General features: G+C 40.7%; 2 protein-coding genes across 3 annotated transcripts; one reads left to right on the top strand and one right to left on the bottom strand.

Annotated features, from left to right (window-relative positions):
- Positions 1 to 385: 385 nt before the first annotated feature.
- Positions 386 to 5,974, top strand: eif3jb (eukaryotic translation initiation factor 3, subunit Jb). Its single transcript, XM_023276694.3, has 8 exons — positions 386 to 521; positions 668 to 756; positions 2,917 to 2,974; positions 3,078 to 3,178; positions 3,292 to 3,388; positions 4,058 to 4,228; positions 4,344 to 4,417; positions 4,728 to 5,974. The coding sequence occupies exons 1-8, from the start codon at positions 509 to 511 to the stop codon at positions 4,854 to 4,856; spliced, it is 732 nt and encodes a 243-aa protein (XP_023132462.1). The 5' UTR covers positions 386 to 508; the 3' UTR covers positions 4,857 to 5,974.
- Positions 5,924 to 12,543, bottom strand: cilp (cartilage intermediate layer protein, nucleotide pyrophosphohydrolase). 2 transcript variants are annotated; one of them, XM_023276693.3, is made up of 9 exons: positions 12,392 to 12,543; positions 11,391 to 11,557; positions 10,446 to 10,499; positions 10,017 to 10,286; positions 9,734 to 9,913; positions 9,282 to 9,587; positions 9,064 to 9,172; positions 8,770 to 8,918; positions 5,924 to 8,668 (listed from the first exon to the last, which is right to left on the bottom strand). In XM_023276693.3, the coding sequence occupies exons 2-9, from the start codon at positions 11,473 to 11,475 to the stop codon at positions 6,309 to 6,311; spliced, it is 3,513 nt and encodes a 1,170-aa protein (XP_023132461.2). In that variant the 5' UTR covers positions 11,476 to 11,557; positions 12,392 to 12,543; the 3' UTR covers positions 5,924 to 6,308. The 2 variants fall into 2 exon arrangements, with proteins under 2 accessions (XP_023132461.2, XP_035807081.2); XM_035951188.2 differs by having other exon boundaries at positions 11,391 to 11,554; positions 12,392 to 12,510.
- Positions 12,544 to 14,826: the final 2,283 nt, after the last annotated feature.

Raw genomic sequence — 14,826 nt, 5'->3', positions numbered from 1 at the left:
TCTGTGTGTATATATATATATATATATATATATATATATATATATATATATATATATATAAACTGATAAATATAATGGACTTATTTTAGTCTAAGTTGAAATACTGGTTTATTTTACTTTCTGTCATATGAGCAATATCAAATGGATAATTTTTTTTTTTTTTAAAGTACAAACTTCTTTGCTCAGTCACAATATTCTACTATGCTGTGTTGCATTTTGACTTCAATGAAAAAAATACTGATTAAAATAAATACAGCACTGTTTAATGAGTTTTGCAATAGAATGTGGTGCTAGAATCTCTCGTCCTGCTTGTGTTTACTATTTAAATAATTTTAAAAAATACCCGGGCGCTAGCAGGATCATGTTGCTGCGAGCAGTCAGGGAGCAGTGGGGACATTAGATAAGGCCGGAATGACGTCCAGAAGGTGGGAGCAGTTTCTGAACGTGGCCAACGGGCTGCAGCAGTGATTCTACAGCGAGCCTGTCAAACACAAGCAACACAGCCAACATGGCGGACTGGGGTGAGAAACTAAGTTGGGAAGGATAGCTTTCTGTACATCATCCGCTTCTTCTAGCTTTTGTTTTACGAGCCTATCACTACGTTATTGCCAGACTCGGTCTTTAGATGTGGATTGGCCTAACAAATTTCATGTTGTCGTTTTTACAGACGCTGACACCTTCGAGCCGGAGGAGCCGATTAAAAAGGCGGCAGTGCAGGACAAATGGGAAGGCGAAGACGAAGATGAAGATGTTAAGGTAAATTCTCGTGACTAACGCTGCTACGGTGTTAGCTGTGTGTTTGTTCTGTCGCCGTTTGTGAGCTGTTAGCCGGTAAGTTTCGAGCTAACGCCGGGCTGAACCGTTGTCGGCTCGGCTGTGATGCCATGCTTCACCGCGGTTTCTGGCTGCCTGTCAACCCCCGAGACCGTGTTAGCTCCAGGCTAGCAGTCGGCTAACTCATGTGGCTCCGTTGGGCAGCCTGTAGTAACTCCAGCTCAGCTAGCGGGAGGCTACTATTCAGGCTTCAACAGTCGCAGCAGACAGTTAATAGATTAAATGTTAACGTGCCAGCTGATGGCAGTGGATTAGGCATAATTTCTGTGCGCGAATATTCTGTGTTGTTATTTGGGAGTTCACATTTAGCGATGTAATTAATGAACAGTCGAGCTAAATTTTCACAACGTAGCTTGAAGCTAACCTCTTGCCGGCCCACTTAGCTAGCAAACTTGCTAGCTCCGGTGTCAGCTTACGTCTGAAAATGAGCTTTAACGTTGGGTAACCCCGACGATCGCGTCGTTAAGTGGCTTGGAAGTGTGTGGTTAATGTCGATTGCAGCCTATCCCGTGGTTGCCCAAAGTTGGCTGCATTAGATGATAGATTATGGGAGATTAGCGTTCGTGTCTAGCCTTGAATTCCCTCAGCTTGAGTCACATTCAACATGAGGCGGCGTTAGCTTGCTAACCAACTTTAGCCTCAGTCAGATGAAATCATCATCTGGGTTGATGACTCAACTCAGCCAAGAGCTAGGCCTAGAACTTTCCGACTTTACAACAGGCGTGTTTCAGTAGGAATCTGCTGCTCAGTTGATATTGCAGTACAGGTGGCTACTGCGTGAATGTCGACCGGTTTCTGCCCAGAAACCTCAGATAATTGACCCGTGGAAAGTGCTGGCAGAGGCCTCTTCAATTGTCCAGCTTTCTGTCACATATGTTGTTCTAACCAAAGACAGGAATGGTTTCACATCCTGTATCTACTAACACGTCTCATTTAGGAATCAGGGTTAATGTTTTGTTGTAAATCAGAAACTAACACAGTTAATTACTGCCCAGAATAAGGATTAAATTTGTAATGTTAAGCGGTTTGTATTGAGTTATTGTTGTTTTTACAACAGGCTGCTTGTCAAAGTTTACTGAATAGCTAGGTGTTTAACATTTAGTTATTCCCTGTACAGTTTAAGTATTGGATTTTCCAGTTGAGAGGTGTGTGTGGGAAAAACGTCAGCTGTTAAATGAATGAAAAGTATGGTGTGTATGGTATATGATTATCAGTGACCAGAGTGCAGTATGCCACTGCCTACTTGACAGACCTTGATTTGCTTGTTTGAGCTTTGTTTTTGGGTCAGTCCCCAGTACTAGTGGTGCTTTTTTTTTTTTTTTAAAGCAATATTCAGTAGGGCAGGTGTAATTGAAATAAATCTCTCTATCAACATTAATATTACACTAAAACAACATACAGTGTATCACAGTATGGAAGATCTAACCAAAACCGCACATAAAACAATCAAACTGATGTTCCAAGCCATAAAGAAATGCAGTGTAAATGCTTTTTATTAAAAAAATGATATCTAGCTCTGATTCATTTATTTTAGAACAAGCATTTATAATATAGTCACACCATTTAAGTCAAACAGAATTGGGAAAAAATGAAGTTGTCATTATTTCCCATGCCGAGTATGAAGGTATTTGATAATGTAGATAGTCACGCCCAGCATTGCTCACGTGTAATAACTGTATGTGTTGTGGAACTGTATTGGCTTAGACTGTAAACCTGTCCAAACCCTGTATTATTCAAATCAGGATGTATTTGTAGCTGATGTGCTAGAATTCTTAAGATTAGAAATACAACAATTAGAAGATGGCTGCCCAAAAATGATTTGGCAAATATGTTTCTAGTATTGTTTTCAAATTTTAAAAAATGTAATGCTTTTCTTAAGCATTGATTGATTGTACACAGAATATGTTAGGATAATGATTGGTCAAAACAACACATTTAAGGATATGTGCCTTTTTATTTATTTTGTTTGTTTAATCAAAGCAAATAATTGAGTACAAGAGAAATGTTTTTTACAGCTGTGTGTATGGTCTACCCTGCATAATACAACTTTTCTGTCTTTTTGTTGTTGTTTTTTATTAATAGGACAACTGGGATGATGAGGATGAAGAGGAGGAGAAAAAAACAGACGAGAAAAAAACAGGTATGTATTCACTTTTCATCTGTTTTTCAAGCACATAATACATGGTGTGTTAATCAGTGCCTGTTTTTTTTTTTTTTTCAAATTCAAATATTTTATTTTTCAGAGACAAAAGTTTCTGAAAAGAAAAAGTTGAGTGAAAAAATCAAAGAGAAAGAAAACCGGTTAAAGAAAAAACAACAGGAGCTACAGGAGAGGGAGACAGCGGTGAGTTTTTAAAATTTATTCTTCTGTGTCTTTAACTGTTTTTCAATTCACAAAATCATTGTTTTTTTTTTCCACCTCTAATTACGATGCAATTCTGGTATTTATTATCACAGCAACAAGCGCTCACTCCTGAAGAACAACAAGCAGAAAAGTTAAGAGTGAAGAAATTACAGGAAGACTCAGACTTGGAGCTAGCAAAAGAGGCATTCGGTAAGATGTGATCAGTTTGCAAATTTAAGAACTTTCAAATGTGAAACTGAACTACAAATGAAACTTTTATTTTTCCGACACTACTCGATACTTACAAAACAATATATAAAATCAATACTGCGTGCTTGAGAAATATTAAAATTGCCACTTTCTTTGCTTGTTGAGAAATTCTAAGTAGCATCACGCAGCTTTTGTTGGAAATGTATGTTTCTCTTACTAGAGAGTGAATGGCTATTTAACCAGAACAGCATGTTCCAAGAGTTGGTCATAAATTAAATGTGTGATAACCTTATGTGGTCTAGAGTCCAAGTGATACTGGATTTCTGAGACTGATCGGTCTGTGTTTTGGAGTGTGACCTGCCAGTGCTCTCTGGTGGACAAACTATATAATGCTAAAGCTGTTTTCAAAAGAACCTCTAACCTGTTTTGGCATTTCTAGATTGTAATTTCTTGGTGACTGTTGGCCAACATTGACATCATTGTGAGCATAATAATCTGCAATAAGCTAATAAGGCACTTGAAGTTCAGCCATGTTTTTACCAAAAAGCTAGGTCACTGGTATACTCAACAGCACCAAACTGGAGTTGTAATATAAACAACAGATCTTTGCCTCTGACCCTGTTTGTCCTGAGAAGAGACATCCAACTGCCTTTTCTTTATATTTTTCAGGTGTCAGCAGCACTTCAAATAGTGTCACTGGGATTGATGCCATGTGTCCATCTTCCAAAGAAGACTTCACAGAGTTTGAGAAATTGCTGAAAGAAAAGATAACCCAATTTGAAAAATCTGTGCATTATTCAAGTTTCTTGGATTCGTTGTTTCGGGAACTTTGTATTTCATGTAAGAACAGCATCTTGAACAGCTTTTACTGAAGAATATTATTACACCTTATTGTTATTAGTACTTTAAATTTGCCATCAGTAGCTTCAATAACAGTTTTTCTTCTTCTTTGCAGTGGAAGTAGATGACTTGAAGAAAGTCAGTAATTCTCTGTCAGTTCTACTTAGTGAAAAACAGAAACAAGAAAAAGTGAGTAACTGTACCCTTGTATTTTCTCGTAGATAAATTAGTATTTTTTGTGCAGTAGGGGGTGCCCTTCTCCTAATCCAAGCGACCAATGTGTGTTCAGAGTGAAAATCTTGTGTTAAAGTCTGGTAGTCTGTGGTTACACTAACTAGTCAACAGTCATATATTTGTAATATGGCAGTTTACCGGCAAGATTAGTAATGTGGTTTGTTGCATAGTTCCTTAAGAGAACTGAGATCGAATTGGGAAGCTGCTTTGCTGTACTTGTGTAGTCATATACGATGCGTTTCTAATCGCTTTTTTGCCTTTACAGCAAAACAAAGGAAAGAAGAAGAAGAAAGGGGTCTTACCTGGAGGTGGTTTGAAAGCACAGATGAGAGATGACCTTGACTATGCAGCGTTTGATGGTGGCTACGCCCAAGACTATGAGGACTTCATGTGACACTGGCTCCATCACCACCGCCCTTTTCCCCTCCCAATCCTCAGAAATGCAGCTGTACATTCTAATGCTGTCCAGTGCCATCCTGGAAAATCTGAACTGTATGTTGCCCCCTTAATTTTGCTTCAGTGACCAGAGGGACTATACCAGGGAGCATCCAGTCTCACCACTCTTTATGTTCTTACATATTGAATTGCCTTTTCTCTGTCTCATTCAGTCTCAACTCTCTCTCACACACACACACACACACACACACACACATACACAATCATGATCTTGATCTGTTGGGTAACCCGGCTCCAATGGAAAATACATTGTAACTGCTATTGTCTGAGTTTTGCGGGGCTAATTTTTTATTAAATGTTGCTCCTGTCAAAATAGCAGATGCAGTATTGCAGTTGTAAGTGTAGTGACATAGAAACACAAGGTTCTATGCAAATTCTATAACCAGAATGTCATGTATATATTACAGGTCTCACTTACCTGTGGAGGGTTCTCTCACAGGAAAGTGTATATAGTATCTATAACTTCGGTTGCCAAATGCAGAACAATTATTCAGTACATCGTTCATCTTTATCTCTGGAAAGGTTGCATTTTAGGTGATTTGAGACTGACTCAACATGTAAGTAGTAGTTGTAATTTTACAGAGAGAACATGACATTCACTGTAAGATAAAAGGGATAGACAAGTATAATGTGACTTTAAAACCTCACAGCCATTCTCTTGATACATCTCTGGAATATCCTTGAAAATACGGAGCAAAGAGTGCTTATAGGTATTTTTTGTGCATGACAAAAATGTAATTTACTAATTTGATTTCTACTAATGCAGAAAAAATATGGATCAGGCAAGTGAAATAACTTGCTACAACTGGTCTCCTAATCATTGCTTCTGCAGGCTTGTATCAAGTGTGATGAGGAGCGGGGGCTTATGGGCTTCACCCCACCATGTCTGCATATGGGCTACAGTTAGTCGAAAGGGGCATATTTCTCCTTTTTCTTCTCTAGCAATTGACCGGTTTCAATGTTACATGGACAATTGGATACATAAAATGTGGAAGATACAGCATCTGCAGTGTTTTATAAGCATCTAATTTAATAAATCACTGGTCAAAAGGACAAGTTGTGCTGTTGTTCTTGTTTACAGCATTGATTACAGCGACTAATAAAAGAGCTCAGATTTGTAAGACCTGTGTAATAAATACTCTATTTACAGTTTCAAGTAAATATTTACCACAGTAAATTTGAAAATGTAAAGTAGGAGAAAAACAATGCAAATATTCATTTGAAACAAGATGCAAGAAGCCTAATTTTGTTTTATGTATTCACTTAATTTGAAGGAAAAAAAGTCAATATAAAATGTTTGAACCAAGACGTTAGGTTAACACCATGCAGTCCCTTCTCAATTGTAGGTGTTCATTTGGTCTCCATATAGAGCCTTGATCTTCAATTTTGTTTAGCTCCTAGCCTCTGCACGTCTTCCTGCAGGATTTCTGGTGCTGCGTCTACGACTGTTGCGGGGTGTGTTGGCCCGCTGCCGGCGTCTGTTCTGCCTGCCTTCTCCTCTCACCACGCTTGTCACTGTCTGACCTTGAGAACCTTGCAAGGCTTGGAAGACACTCTGGCGAGTCACCTCACGGTCTCCACAAGTGAACGTCAGCGCTATTCCCTCGTTGCTCTTCATGACCCTAGATGTACCATCAGAAGTGCCATCAAAGCAGCGCCCAAGTGCAATCTCTTTTGCTGTGCGGGGATCCTGGTCAGTCACCGTATAAATTCCATAGTTATGGCCCAGAGGGTCAAGAGGTGCCAGCATGGTGAACTCATTGGTGTCATTGTTGACAGCAAGAGGCAAGTGGTTGACCAGATACTCCTGGAGCATTGCGTTGACAAAATCTCTCTTACAGCTTCCTTGTGGGATCACCTTCACCAGGGTGCGATCTACACGTTCCTGATCATACAACATCCCACTGCATTTGAACTCCAGGCACACGGCTGAAACAGTTGCCTGGTCCATGTCACGGATGCTGCGAGTGTCTCGGAGGCCGTACAGCTGGCCTACTGTCTTGGGATGGGTGCCACCCATGTTGCGGGAGCGCACATTGATCTCATGAGGGCTGTTGACTTTGATCTTGATGTAGCATGCCCGGTATTCCATAGGCTTGGGCCACCAACTCAGGTAATCCTCTGTCCAGCTCATTGGATCATCTTCATTGAATGGCACTGTGTTGTAATCGTAGCGGTCACCTTCAACTCTTGAGAAGCGGAAGTGTGCTGCACTGAATGGGGCCTCCTCGCATTCTTTTAAGTTCTCAAATGCGTACACTGGTCCGTTGCTTTCCTCAGCTGCGTTTGGACTTGGTTTTGCCACATTGATACTGAATGCTGTCTTCTTCACTCTGGGGTCCTCATGGTCAGTCCTCCTGTAGTTCAGCTTACCCAGATAAGGCTGAGGCACTCCAACGAGGTTGGGATTGAGTTTGGGAGCAGAAGGGACAGCCTCCAGTTCCTCACCTCCGAGGTTGGCCATGACGTAGGCAGAGTAGGCATCAGCTTTTTGTTCATCGCAGAAGGCAGGAAGACAGGCTCCATTGGGGCCCGTGACGACACTATCAAATCGGCCCCAGGCACGTGGGTTGGAGGAGTAACCAGCTGTGGGCTCCATGTTTATGAGACTCACCACAACTCCTTCCACCTGCTCACTGGGCATGAAGCGTTCACTGCGGAAGGCCCTCACTTTCACATAACACCTGCGGTTCTCCGGGACATCCAGGTTAAACAGACGTCTCTCTCTGATCTCCATGTTACCAATCAAAAAGGTTCTCTCCTCCCTCTTGCCTCTTTTCTTCCTCTCCACCTGCAGACTTCCCTCCTCTTCCCACAGGCCAGTTTCAGGATTCAGTGACCAAAGCTTCATGGTGTTGAGATGCTCAGACATCCTCACCTGAGCAGAATCCAGGAACACTTTAACTTCACCTGCATTCAGGGGCTCATTGTTTTCCTCTCCTCTGAAGTCAACTGAAAACATGCCATAGGTTCTCAGTGGCAGGGTATCACCTTCATCTCCAACAAAATTGAGATCACTTTGAGCTGCAGCAGCTGTGGAGACGTCTCTGGGGTCAAGAAATGTCACACTAGCATTAACTTTACCTGTGAAGACTTCTCCATTCTCCTTGTAGAAGGAATGGGGAGGAATCTCAATTTCAACCATTGCCTCCTCACCTTCTACCTCACCAAGCTCCAGAGTGTTGGTCTCTGTTGAGCTGATGGTCACAGGAGCTTTCTTTCTTAAAAGTTTGATCTCATGGTAAACAGCTCCTCCTTTAGTGTTAAACGGAAGAACCTTTGTGGTGTTGACAAACTTTTGCATGTTGTCCACAAAAGTTAGAACAAGCCTCTCTGTGTCTGGAGGGACTTGGATGGAAAAAGTACCTTTGTAGCCTGTGCGGCTGATTCTGACTCCATTCATGAAGATATGGCCAAATCTCATTGGTTCACCATTGTCTGCAGCAATGGCCCTGCCGTGAACTATGATCTTGGTGTCTACGCATTTCTGGCAGCCACATTCAGTCACCACCATGGTGGGCAGCTGGTACCCTTGGCATGTTAGCTGTCTCTCTTCCATCTTTGCCACACCACAGCAGTAAGCCACTTTGTCTTTGCACCTGATACCACTGTCCAGCTGTCCTGCACATGTACTTGAGGGGCATTTGCCTACATCGTAGTAGTATGAGTTTGTGCTGTTTTGGTAGCAGTCATGTGGAAGACGGGTGAGATGGGATTCAGGCTTCAGGTTGCAAGAAGGCTCATCTCTACCTGTGGTTGAAATGAAAAATTAAAGTTTTTTTTGACATTTTTCAAAGTTAAATATACCATGTACCACACTCATAACACTCAGTGTCAGCATGTGTTCACACCTAAGATTTTGAGGGTAGCTGGTTTGGTCTTAATAGCTCCAGATGGACCACTTGCTCTGCAGTAGTACTCTCCGGCCTGCTCAGAACGAAGATCTTTTAGGACCAATGTGCTCTCAGACTGTTTCTCCATGAGACTGTTGTTGTGAAACCTGTCAGTTTCCACACAAGAACACACAAATAGCAGATTCAAAGGCATGAAGAATGCTGTATTTTTGAAAGTAGACATGAAATGACTCGATGGGATTTTAAAATCGTATTGTCTGTGAGCTAAAATTTCAATACAACAAGTCTTACCATTGATACTTGTCTGGCTGTGGTGTTCCTGCCACTTTACAGCAGAAGGCAGCACTTTTTCCTTCCCTCCTGGTCTTACTCTCAGGGTTACTCAACACATGAAGTTTCTCTAGCAACAGAAATAAAATAACATGTTACCGCTATGTTTCCCAGCAAGCTTAACACATTTCCTGTCTGTAAATATGAGGCTGAAATCTTGAAGCAGACATTTACTGTACCAGTTCTTTTCAGCTGGACACTGAGGACTGAGGTGCGTTCAGTGCTGCTGGGCACAACAACGTTAAGGGTGGTGTGACCCCGCAGGCTGATGGTCATGGTTGTGTTGCCATCAGGGCAGATACCAGGGATGCGGAAATGTCCGTTGTGGTCTGTGAGGGTAAGGAGTTTGCCAGAACGAAGGATGGTGGCCCCCTCAGCAGTGAGACCTCCAGCACTGCGTACTGAACCCAACAGGGTGTGCTCTTCGCACATGCAAGCATCACAATCAGCGTTCACCTTCCCCATTACACAGTGCAGGGAACAATCTGAAGAGTAGAATATAACAAACACAAAGTTTTGTGGCTTTTGGGGTTAGCAATTCCTTTTGCAAATATGACACGTTTATGTTAATTCAGGGCTTGACCAAAAGAAGTGCAGAAGAACCTGTCCAGCTAAACCAAAGCTAACTCACCGATCTTTGGGCACTCAGGTCCATTGCATGCTTTCCCTTCTACTTTAGGCCCACTGCAAGGCATTGAGCGAGACTGGCAATTTCGATGGCGAAGCTGCACCCCCACTTGACCACAGACGGCAGGGCAGGAACTCCAGTCTGACCATGGACCCCAAGCACCCTGAATATTCACACTGGTTTCTGATGGGAAAAAGTATAAACAACAGGATGGAGTCAACCTTTTAATGAATAGGACTTGAGTGTTTGGCATCTGAATGAATAGTAAAGTTGCTGATTACCAAACCTTTTGGGCAGAGGAAACGGACTGCATAGTTGGAGCAGTTGCGTCCGGGACTTTGCTCCTCATTGAGGCACCAGAAGCCCACGGTTGGGTCAGCATGGACAGTCTCCCCAGTTTCACGAGCTGGAACCCATTCAGTGGTTCTGGCTTCGATCGCTCGTGGAGTCTCACACACTCGGGCACGGTAGTAGAACCGTATGGCTTCAAGCTGCTCATAGTCTCCACGGCCTCCAGGATGATCAACGTTGAACCATGTGGTCCACTCGTAGTTGTCTAGACAGAGTTCAGAGTACAGAAGCACATATGACCTGAATGGCAGCTTATGCTTACTGTGTTCAGCATATCTACCATAATTTAGAATTACAACTAAACCAACCAGATGCTTTATGCACGTTTCAAAATGTATTTGATTTAACATTTTATAGCAGTTACCCTCAGAGTGGTAGACAGCAGGACTAGACTCTTTGTTGTCTCTTCTCCATGATCCTACAAAAAACATCAACCAACAAAACCCCAAATGAGTGACTGATGCTATAACCACATCTCAAATGAGTAGTGTATTATTATTTATATGCATATATTCATTTTAGCAAATACATGTCATGCAACTAGCTTTAGTAACTACTCCATATGATACTAGCTCGAAAACAGTGAACATCCATAAATTGCATTTTACTTCATCGAACACTGATGACTGGCCAACTTTGGTACATATTGTAGTTTTAACTATAATATATGAGTGCCGAGTGAGATGAACTTTACGCAAATTTTCCATTGCAAAAAAGGTTAATGAAGTGCAGTGTCTATAGTGCTGTTAATTATGACCATACTGTGTATTGGTGGAATGTGAGAGTTGTGGTTTTGAAAGCCACATAGCTTGAGAAAAAATTTTAAAAACCTAATTCAGTTGTTGCGGCAATGCTGCCAGTTTGGAATATAGATTTTACCCTGTCTTCACACTAAGAAAACTGAGTCAGGGATAAGGAAAAATACAGTACTAAGTAGCAGTGATTTAGAAAACATGACACACTCAAAAGAGTTTAGTTTAGCTGTAGAATAATTAAACAAATAAGAACATGATCTCATCTGATGTTTATATGAAAAACAATTAGATCATGTTTATATTTAGACATTGTTTGACTTTGTGCTCTAAATGTTGAGATTTCAGTGTAAATTTTCCATTTTATCAGCCTGTCTCTTGCATTATTTACTGACATACTTATTTACTTTAGTTATTGTGTATCGAAATGCAGGTGACGCCATGACATTTCAGTTCAATAAAATGATTGTGTTGCTGTAGGAAGGGTCCAGCACTTTTCAATACATGACCCAGTAAAACACTGAAAACAAGTGTTTGCATCTTCATGACAGACCCACCTTGAGCCGTAACAACAGTGACTGCAGTGATTCCCAGGAACAGCAGATGAGGCCTCAGCGACATTCTCACACTCTGGCGCCACATCTGACCCCTGAACTTTCACCCCTGGTAATATGTGTTTCACACTGGGACCTCCAAAGAAGACAAAGCCTAGCAGCAGAAACTTCTGGTGGGAAGATGAAGTTGAAACATGTTCCATGTTACAAACTTTCAACACACATACCACACATACCTGTAGATGAGCCAAATAGACAATAGTGTGGTCAAAAAAGAAAAATCAAACATTTAAAAGCAACTTGTAGAGTAAATGCAACAATAGTTCATATCTAGAATAAAGAATGTGCCTTTAGGTGAGTGTCTTTTAGGTTTAAGGGTGAAAAAAACATGGCTGGACAGAAACCCCCACTCAGATTACACATCTGTGTTTGCTATCACCATTTGTCAAGGGAACCCTCAAACATTTCTGCATCCACTGTTGAAAAGCTGGCTACACAATCCAAACACCCACACACAAGGTTTGCATTTGTACAGTTTATATGAGAAAAAAAATCGCTGACAAAGTCGGACACAATAGGGTGATTTTTCACCGTTGTTTTCAAGCTACAAAAACAGGAGGGATACTAATAAAATAATTGCAACACTGTTTAGGATTAAGCAGGACAAGTTCAATGAAAGAAATAACAGAAAACTATTGGCAGAGATGCACACTATTAATAATAATCTCAACTTTGGATTCATGTGAGGCACATGCAAGGTTTTAAATTACAAATAACTATTCAAATTAGAAGCACTGGAATTAAGATAAACTATTCACTTTTGTATCATAGTTTGACTTAAACCACTAAGGCAACTCACTATTTCACGTTTTTAGACATACTTGTAACTACGATCAAGTTGCACTTAAATTGAAATGCTACCACCTCTCTATACAAATGTAACTACATAGTTAGCAGATTTTTAAGGACACATGAACTTGTGTAATAATTTTGTTTTTTCTTACCTCTTTGTTGAGCAAACTATCTCAGTCCTGAGTTTGTGCCTTTATATTTGTTGCAAGGAATGTCCTCAGATTTCTGTCTCACATTTCTCCTCTCCCCCTCTGTTCTTCACTCTGGTTCAACACAGTCCTTCATGTGTCTTTTATACCTCTATGCAACCCTCCCTCCTCTCTCGGCAGCGTGCCACATTGTCATTTGATTACACTATTATCTTTATAATTTGTCACCTCCCTTGTACAACCGTGACATCCAATGGCTATTAGATAGTGCTACATATGAAAGAGGGACAGTCGGGGGGGTCTGAGGAACAAATGCTGGTGTTCATAGACTGACCCTGTGTGTGCAGGATCAATGCTGATTGAGTCAGATTGAGCATTTGTCCTGTTCTGTCTGCACGTTTCTGTTTCATCGCTCTGCATGCAGAGTGTGCATTCTGATGACAGAAGAACACGTTGTGTGTGATTATGATGCTGCATACTAAGTTTCTACTGTGTTTTAAATACAGCAGCTTAAAGCACAAAACATTTGTAGCAATAAAAATGCTGAATGCTGCTAGGCAAATGCACTCAAATGCAAACCATTTCAAATTTTCCCTTAAATAGACCTTGAGTTAAGTTTTTTTGAAGATTGTCACTGTGAAGCCGATTTAAGCCCATGTCCTGAGTTCCAGATGGATTAATAACGTTCTGTACCTGTTTTTTACATCTCATACATGTCTACATTTTGTTATGTAATGACCAGATGGTTTGATCAGAGGCCATTCTTTACCTCAGTCACAGAGCGAGTCTATAAAAAGGAATTTAAAATGGAAGCTTTTAACTAAAGAATGCCGAGTGAAACATTATGTCATTGGAGGCATGACGTCAGTTATCAGACAACTGCTTATTTACACATTTAGCAATTACAAAGCAACGTTCATTTAGTGTTTCTGTCCTAGCAAATCCAATCCTTTTTTTGGCCTGTTTACTTAGTTTAATGAGGGAAATATCTGGCCATTTTGCTGCTAAATTCTTCAGTGTGTTCACCAGTTTTATCTGGTGTTGAGCAAATTGGGCATAGTTGGTTTTTAGAACTTTTTCATTTAATCCAGCTGGTTATTTTGACTAATTCCCACATCATGAAAACAGTGAGTAAACCAAAAAACAACAAAACACTGAGCTAAAAGACACTGTAAAGCTTCAACTTTCAATTCTCATAAATGTGAGTGACCCTTCTCACATTCCACGTTTGATTCATTGTCATTATCAAAAACATTGATTACGGCCACTTTTAGTGCTTTTTCCCCTCGTCGTCTTTAATCCAGACAGAGGCAAAGTCACAGACGGAGAGAGGATGTGGAACACTGTCTGTCACGCCTGTTACAGATCCTGTAAAGTCGCCAGTATCTGTTGTTTTTCCACACAACATTCATTAGCTGACCTCATCGAGTGAATTACAAGGCAAAGAACACCCAGTAAGGGAAGCAAACAATGTGGTACCAGGCCAGGTAAAGAGACAAATGACTGGTGTTAATGGTAAAGTTTGGTCAACTAGTTGATACATTTAAAAAAAAGAAAAAATACACTTGTAGTGCATATATGCTACTAAGGATGAGGACATAGTTCATCACAGAGGAAAAAACAATCATGTTCAACAATTATTAGGCTTACGTCATTTTTACCTTCCACCAATGATTCTGTTTTCCCAGATGAGGTTGTTTGCTTTGGTGTGAGGAAATAAATGTCAGTTTGGTGAAGTTCAGAGACAGTTTAAGATGCTCCATGGAAATCATCCTTACTTTTTTTTCAGCACAGTGGTAGCAAAATTGTTGGAAAAAACTACTTTTTTGCAATGGTCATACTACATGGTTGTGTGGGAGGCACACAAGCTTTCATTATTATGGTCAAGTAACCACAAACACCAAAACTAACTAGAATCCTTTTTATTAAAACAGATTTATGTCCTAATTCATGTGAATGATTTGTGGAAATACATTAATCACATTTACCAAAAACATTTATCCACTAGCATTAATTGCACCAACTCCAAATGTCAGGTTGATCCTTTCATGTCCGATTATGTCCGTCCAGAGTAGACGGTAGTTTTCTACGTCACAAACAGCTTAGTGAAGACAACTTTATGGTGCTCTTCAGACCTCAAAGGACTTTATGTCTTTGTAAACAAGGAGGAAAGAGGTTGATGGTAATGATGTCAGAGTAGGAAAGTGAGAGACCCACAAAGTTTGGTTTCTAGGCAACAGAAGAAGACAGCCCATGTTTTGCCAAACAACATGTAAAACTGGACCCCAAACACTTAAATCATGTTGGGCAAAGTCTGTGGAATTACATCAAATAAGACAGGCGATTTTTATGAAAGTGAACGTGATGCTGATTCTAACATGATGCACTGTGTCATGCAGCAGGTTCGTTGCCCATCAGGTTTTAAATCACTCAACGTC

This window comes from Amphiprion ocellaris, chromosome 1 (genome assembly GCF_022539595.1).
Source record: "Amphiprion ocellaris isolate individual 3 ecotype Okinawa chromosome 1, ASM2253959v1, whole genome shotgun sequence".
NCBI lineage: Eukaryota > Metazoa > Chordata > Actinopteri > Pomacentridae > Amphiprion > Amphiprion ocellaris.
This window is presented reverse-complemented; position numbering and strand designations above follow the sequence as displayed.

Coding starts and splice junctions, on each gene's coding strand:
- eif3jb (XM_023276694.3), top strand. Junction 3,389..4,057: donor GCTAGCAAAAGAGGCATTCG/GTAAGATGTGAT, acceptor TATATTTTTCAG/GTGTCAGCAGCACTTCAAAT. Junction 4,418..4,727: donor AAAAACAGAAACAAGAAAAA/GTGAGTAACTGT, acceptor TTGCCTTTACAG/CAAAACAAAGGAAAGAAGAA.
- cilp (XM_023276693.3), bottom strand. CDS start 11,475: ATGTGGCGCCAGAGTGTGAGAATGTCGCTGAGGCCTCATCTGCTGTTC. Junction 10,500..11,390: donor CACTGTTGTTACGGCTCAAG/GTGGGTCTGTCA, acceptor TGTTTTTTGTAG/GATCATGGAGAAGAGACAAC. Junction 9,588..9,733: donor ACCTGAGTGCCCAAAGATCG/GTGAGTTAGCTT, acceptor TCTACTCTTCAG/ATTGTTCCCTGCACTGTGTA.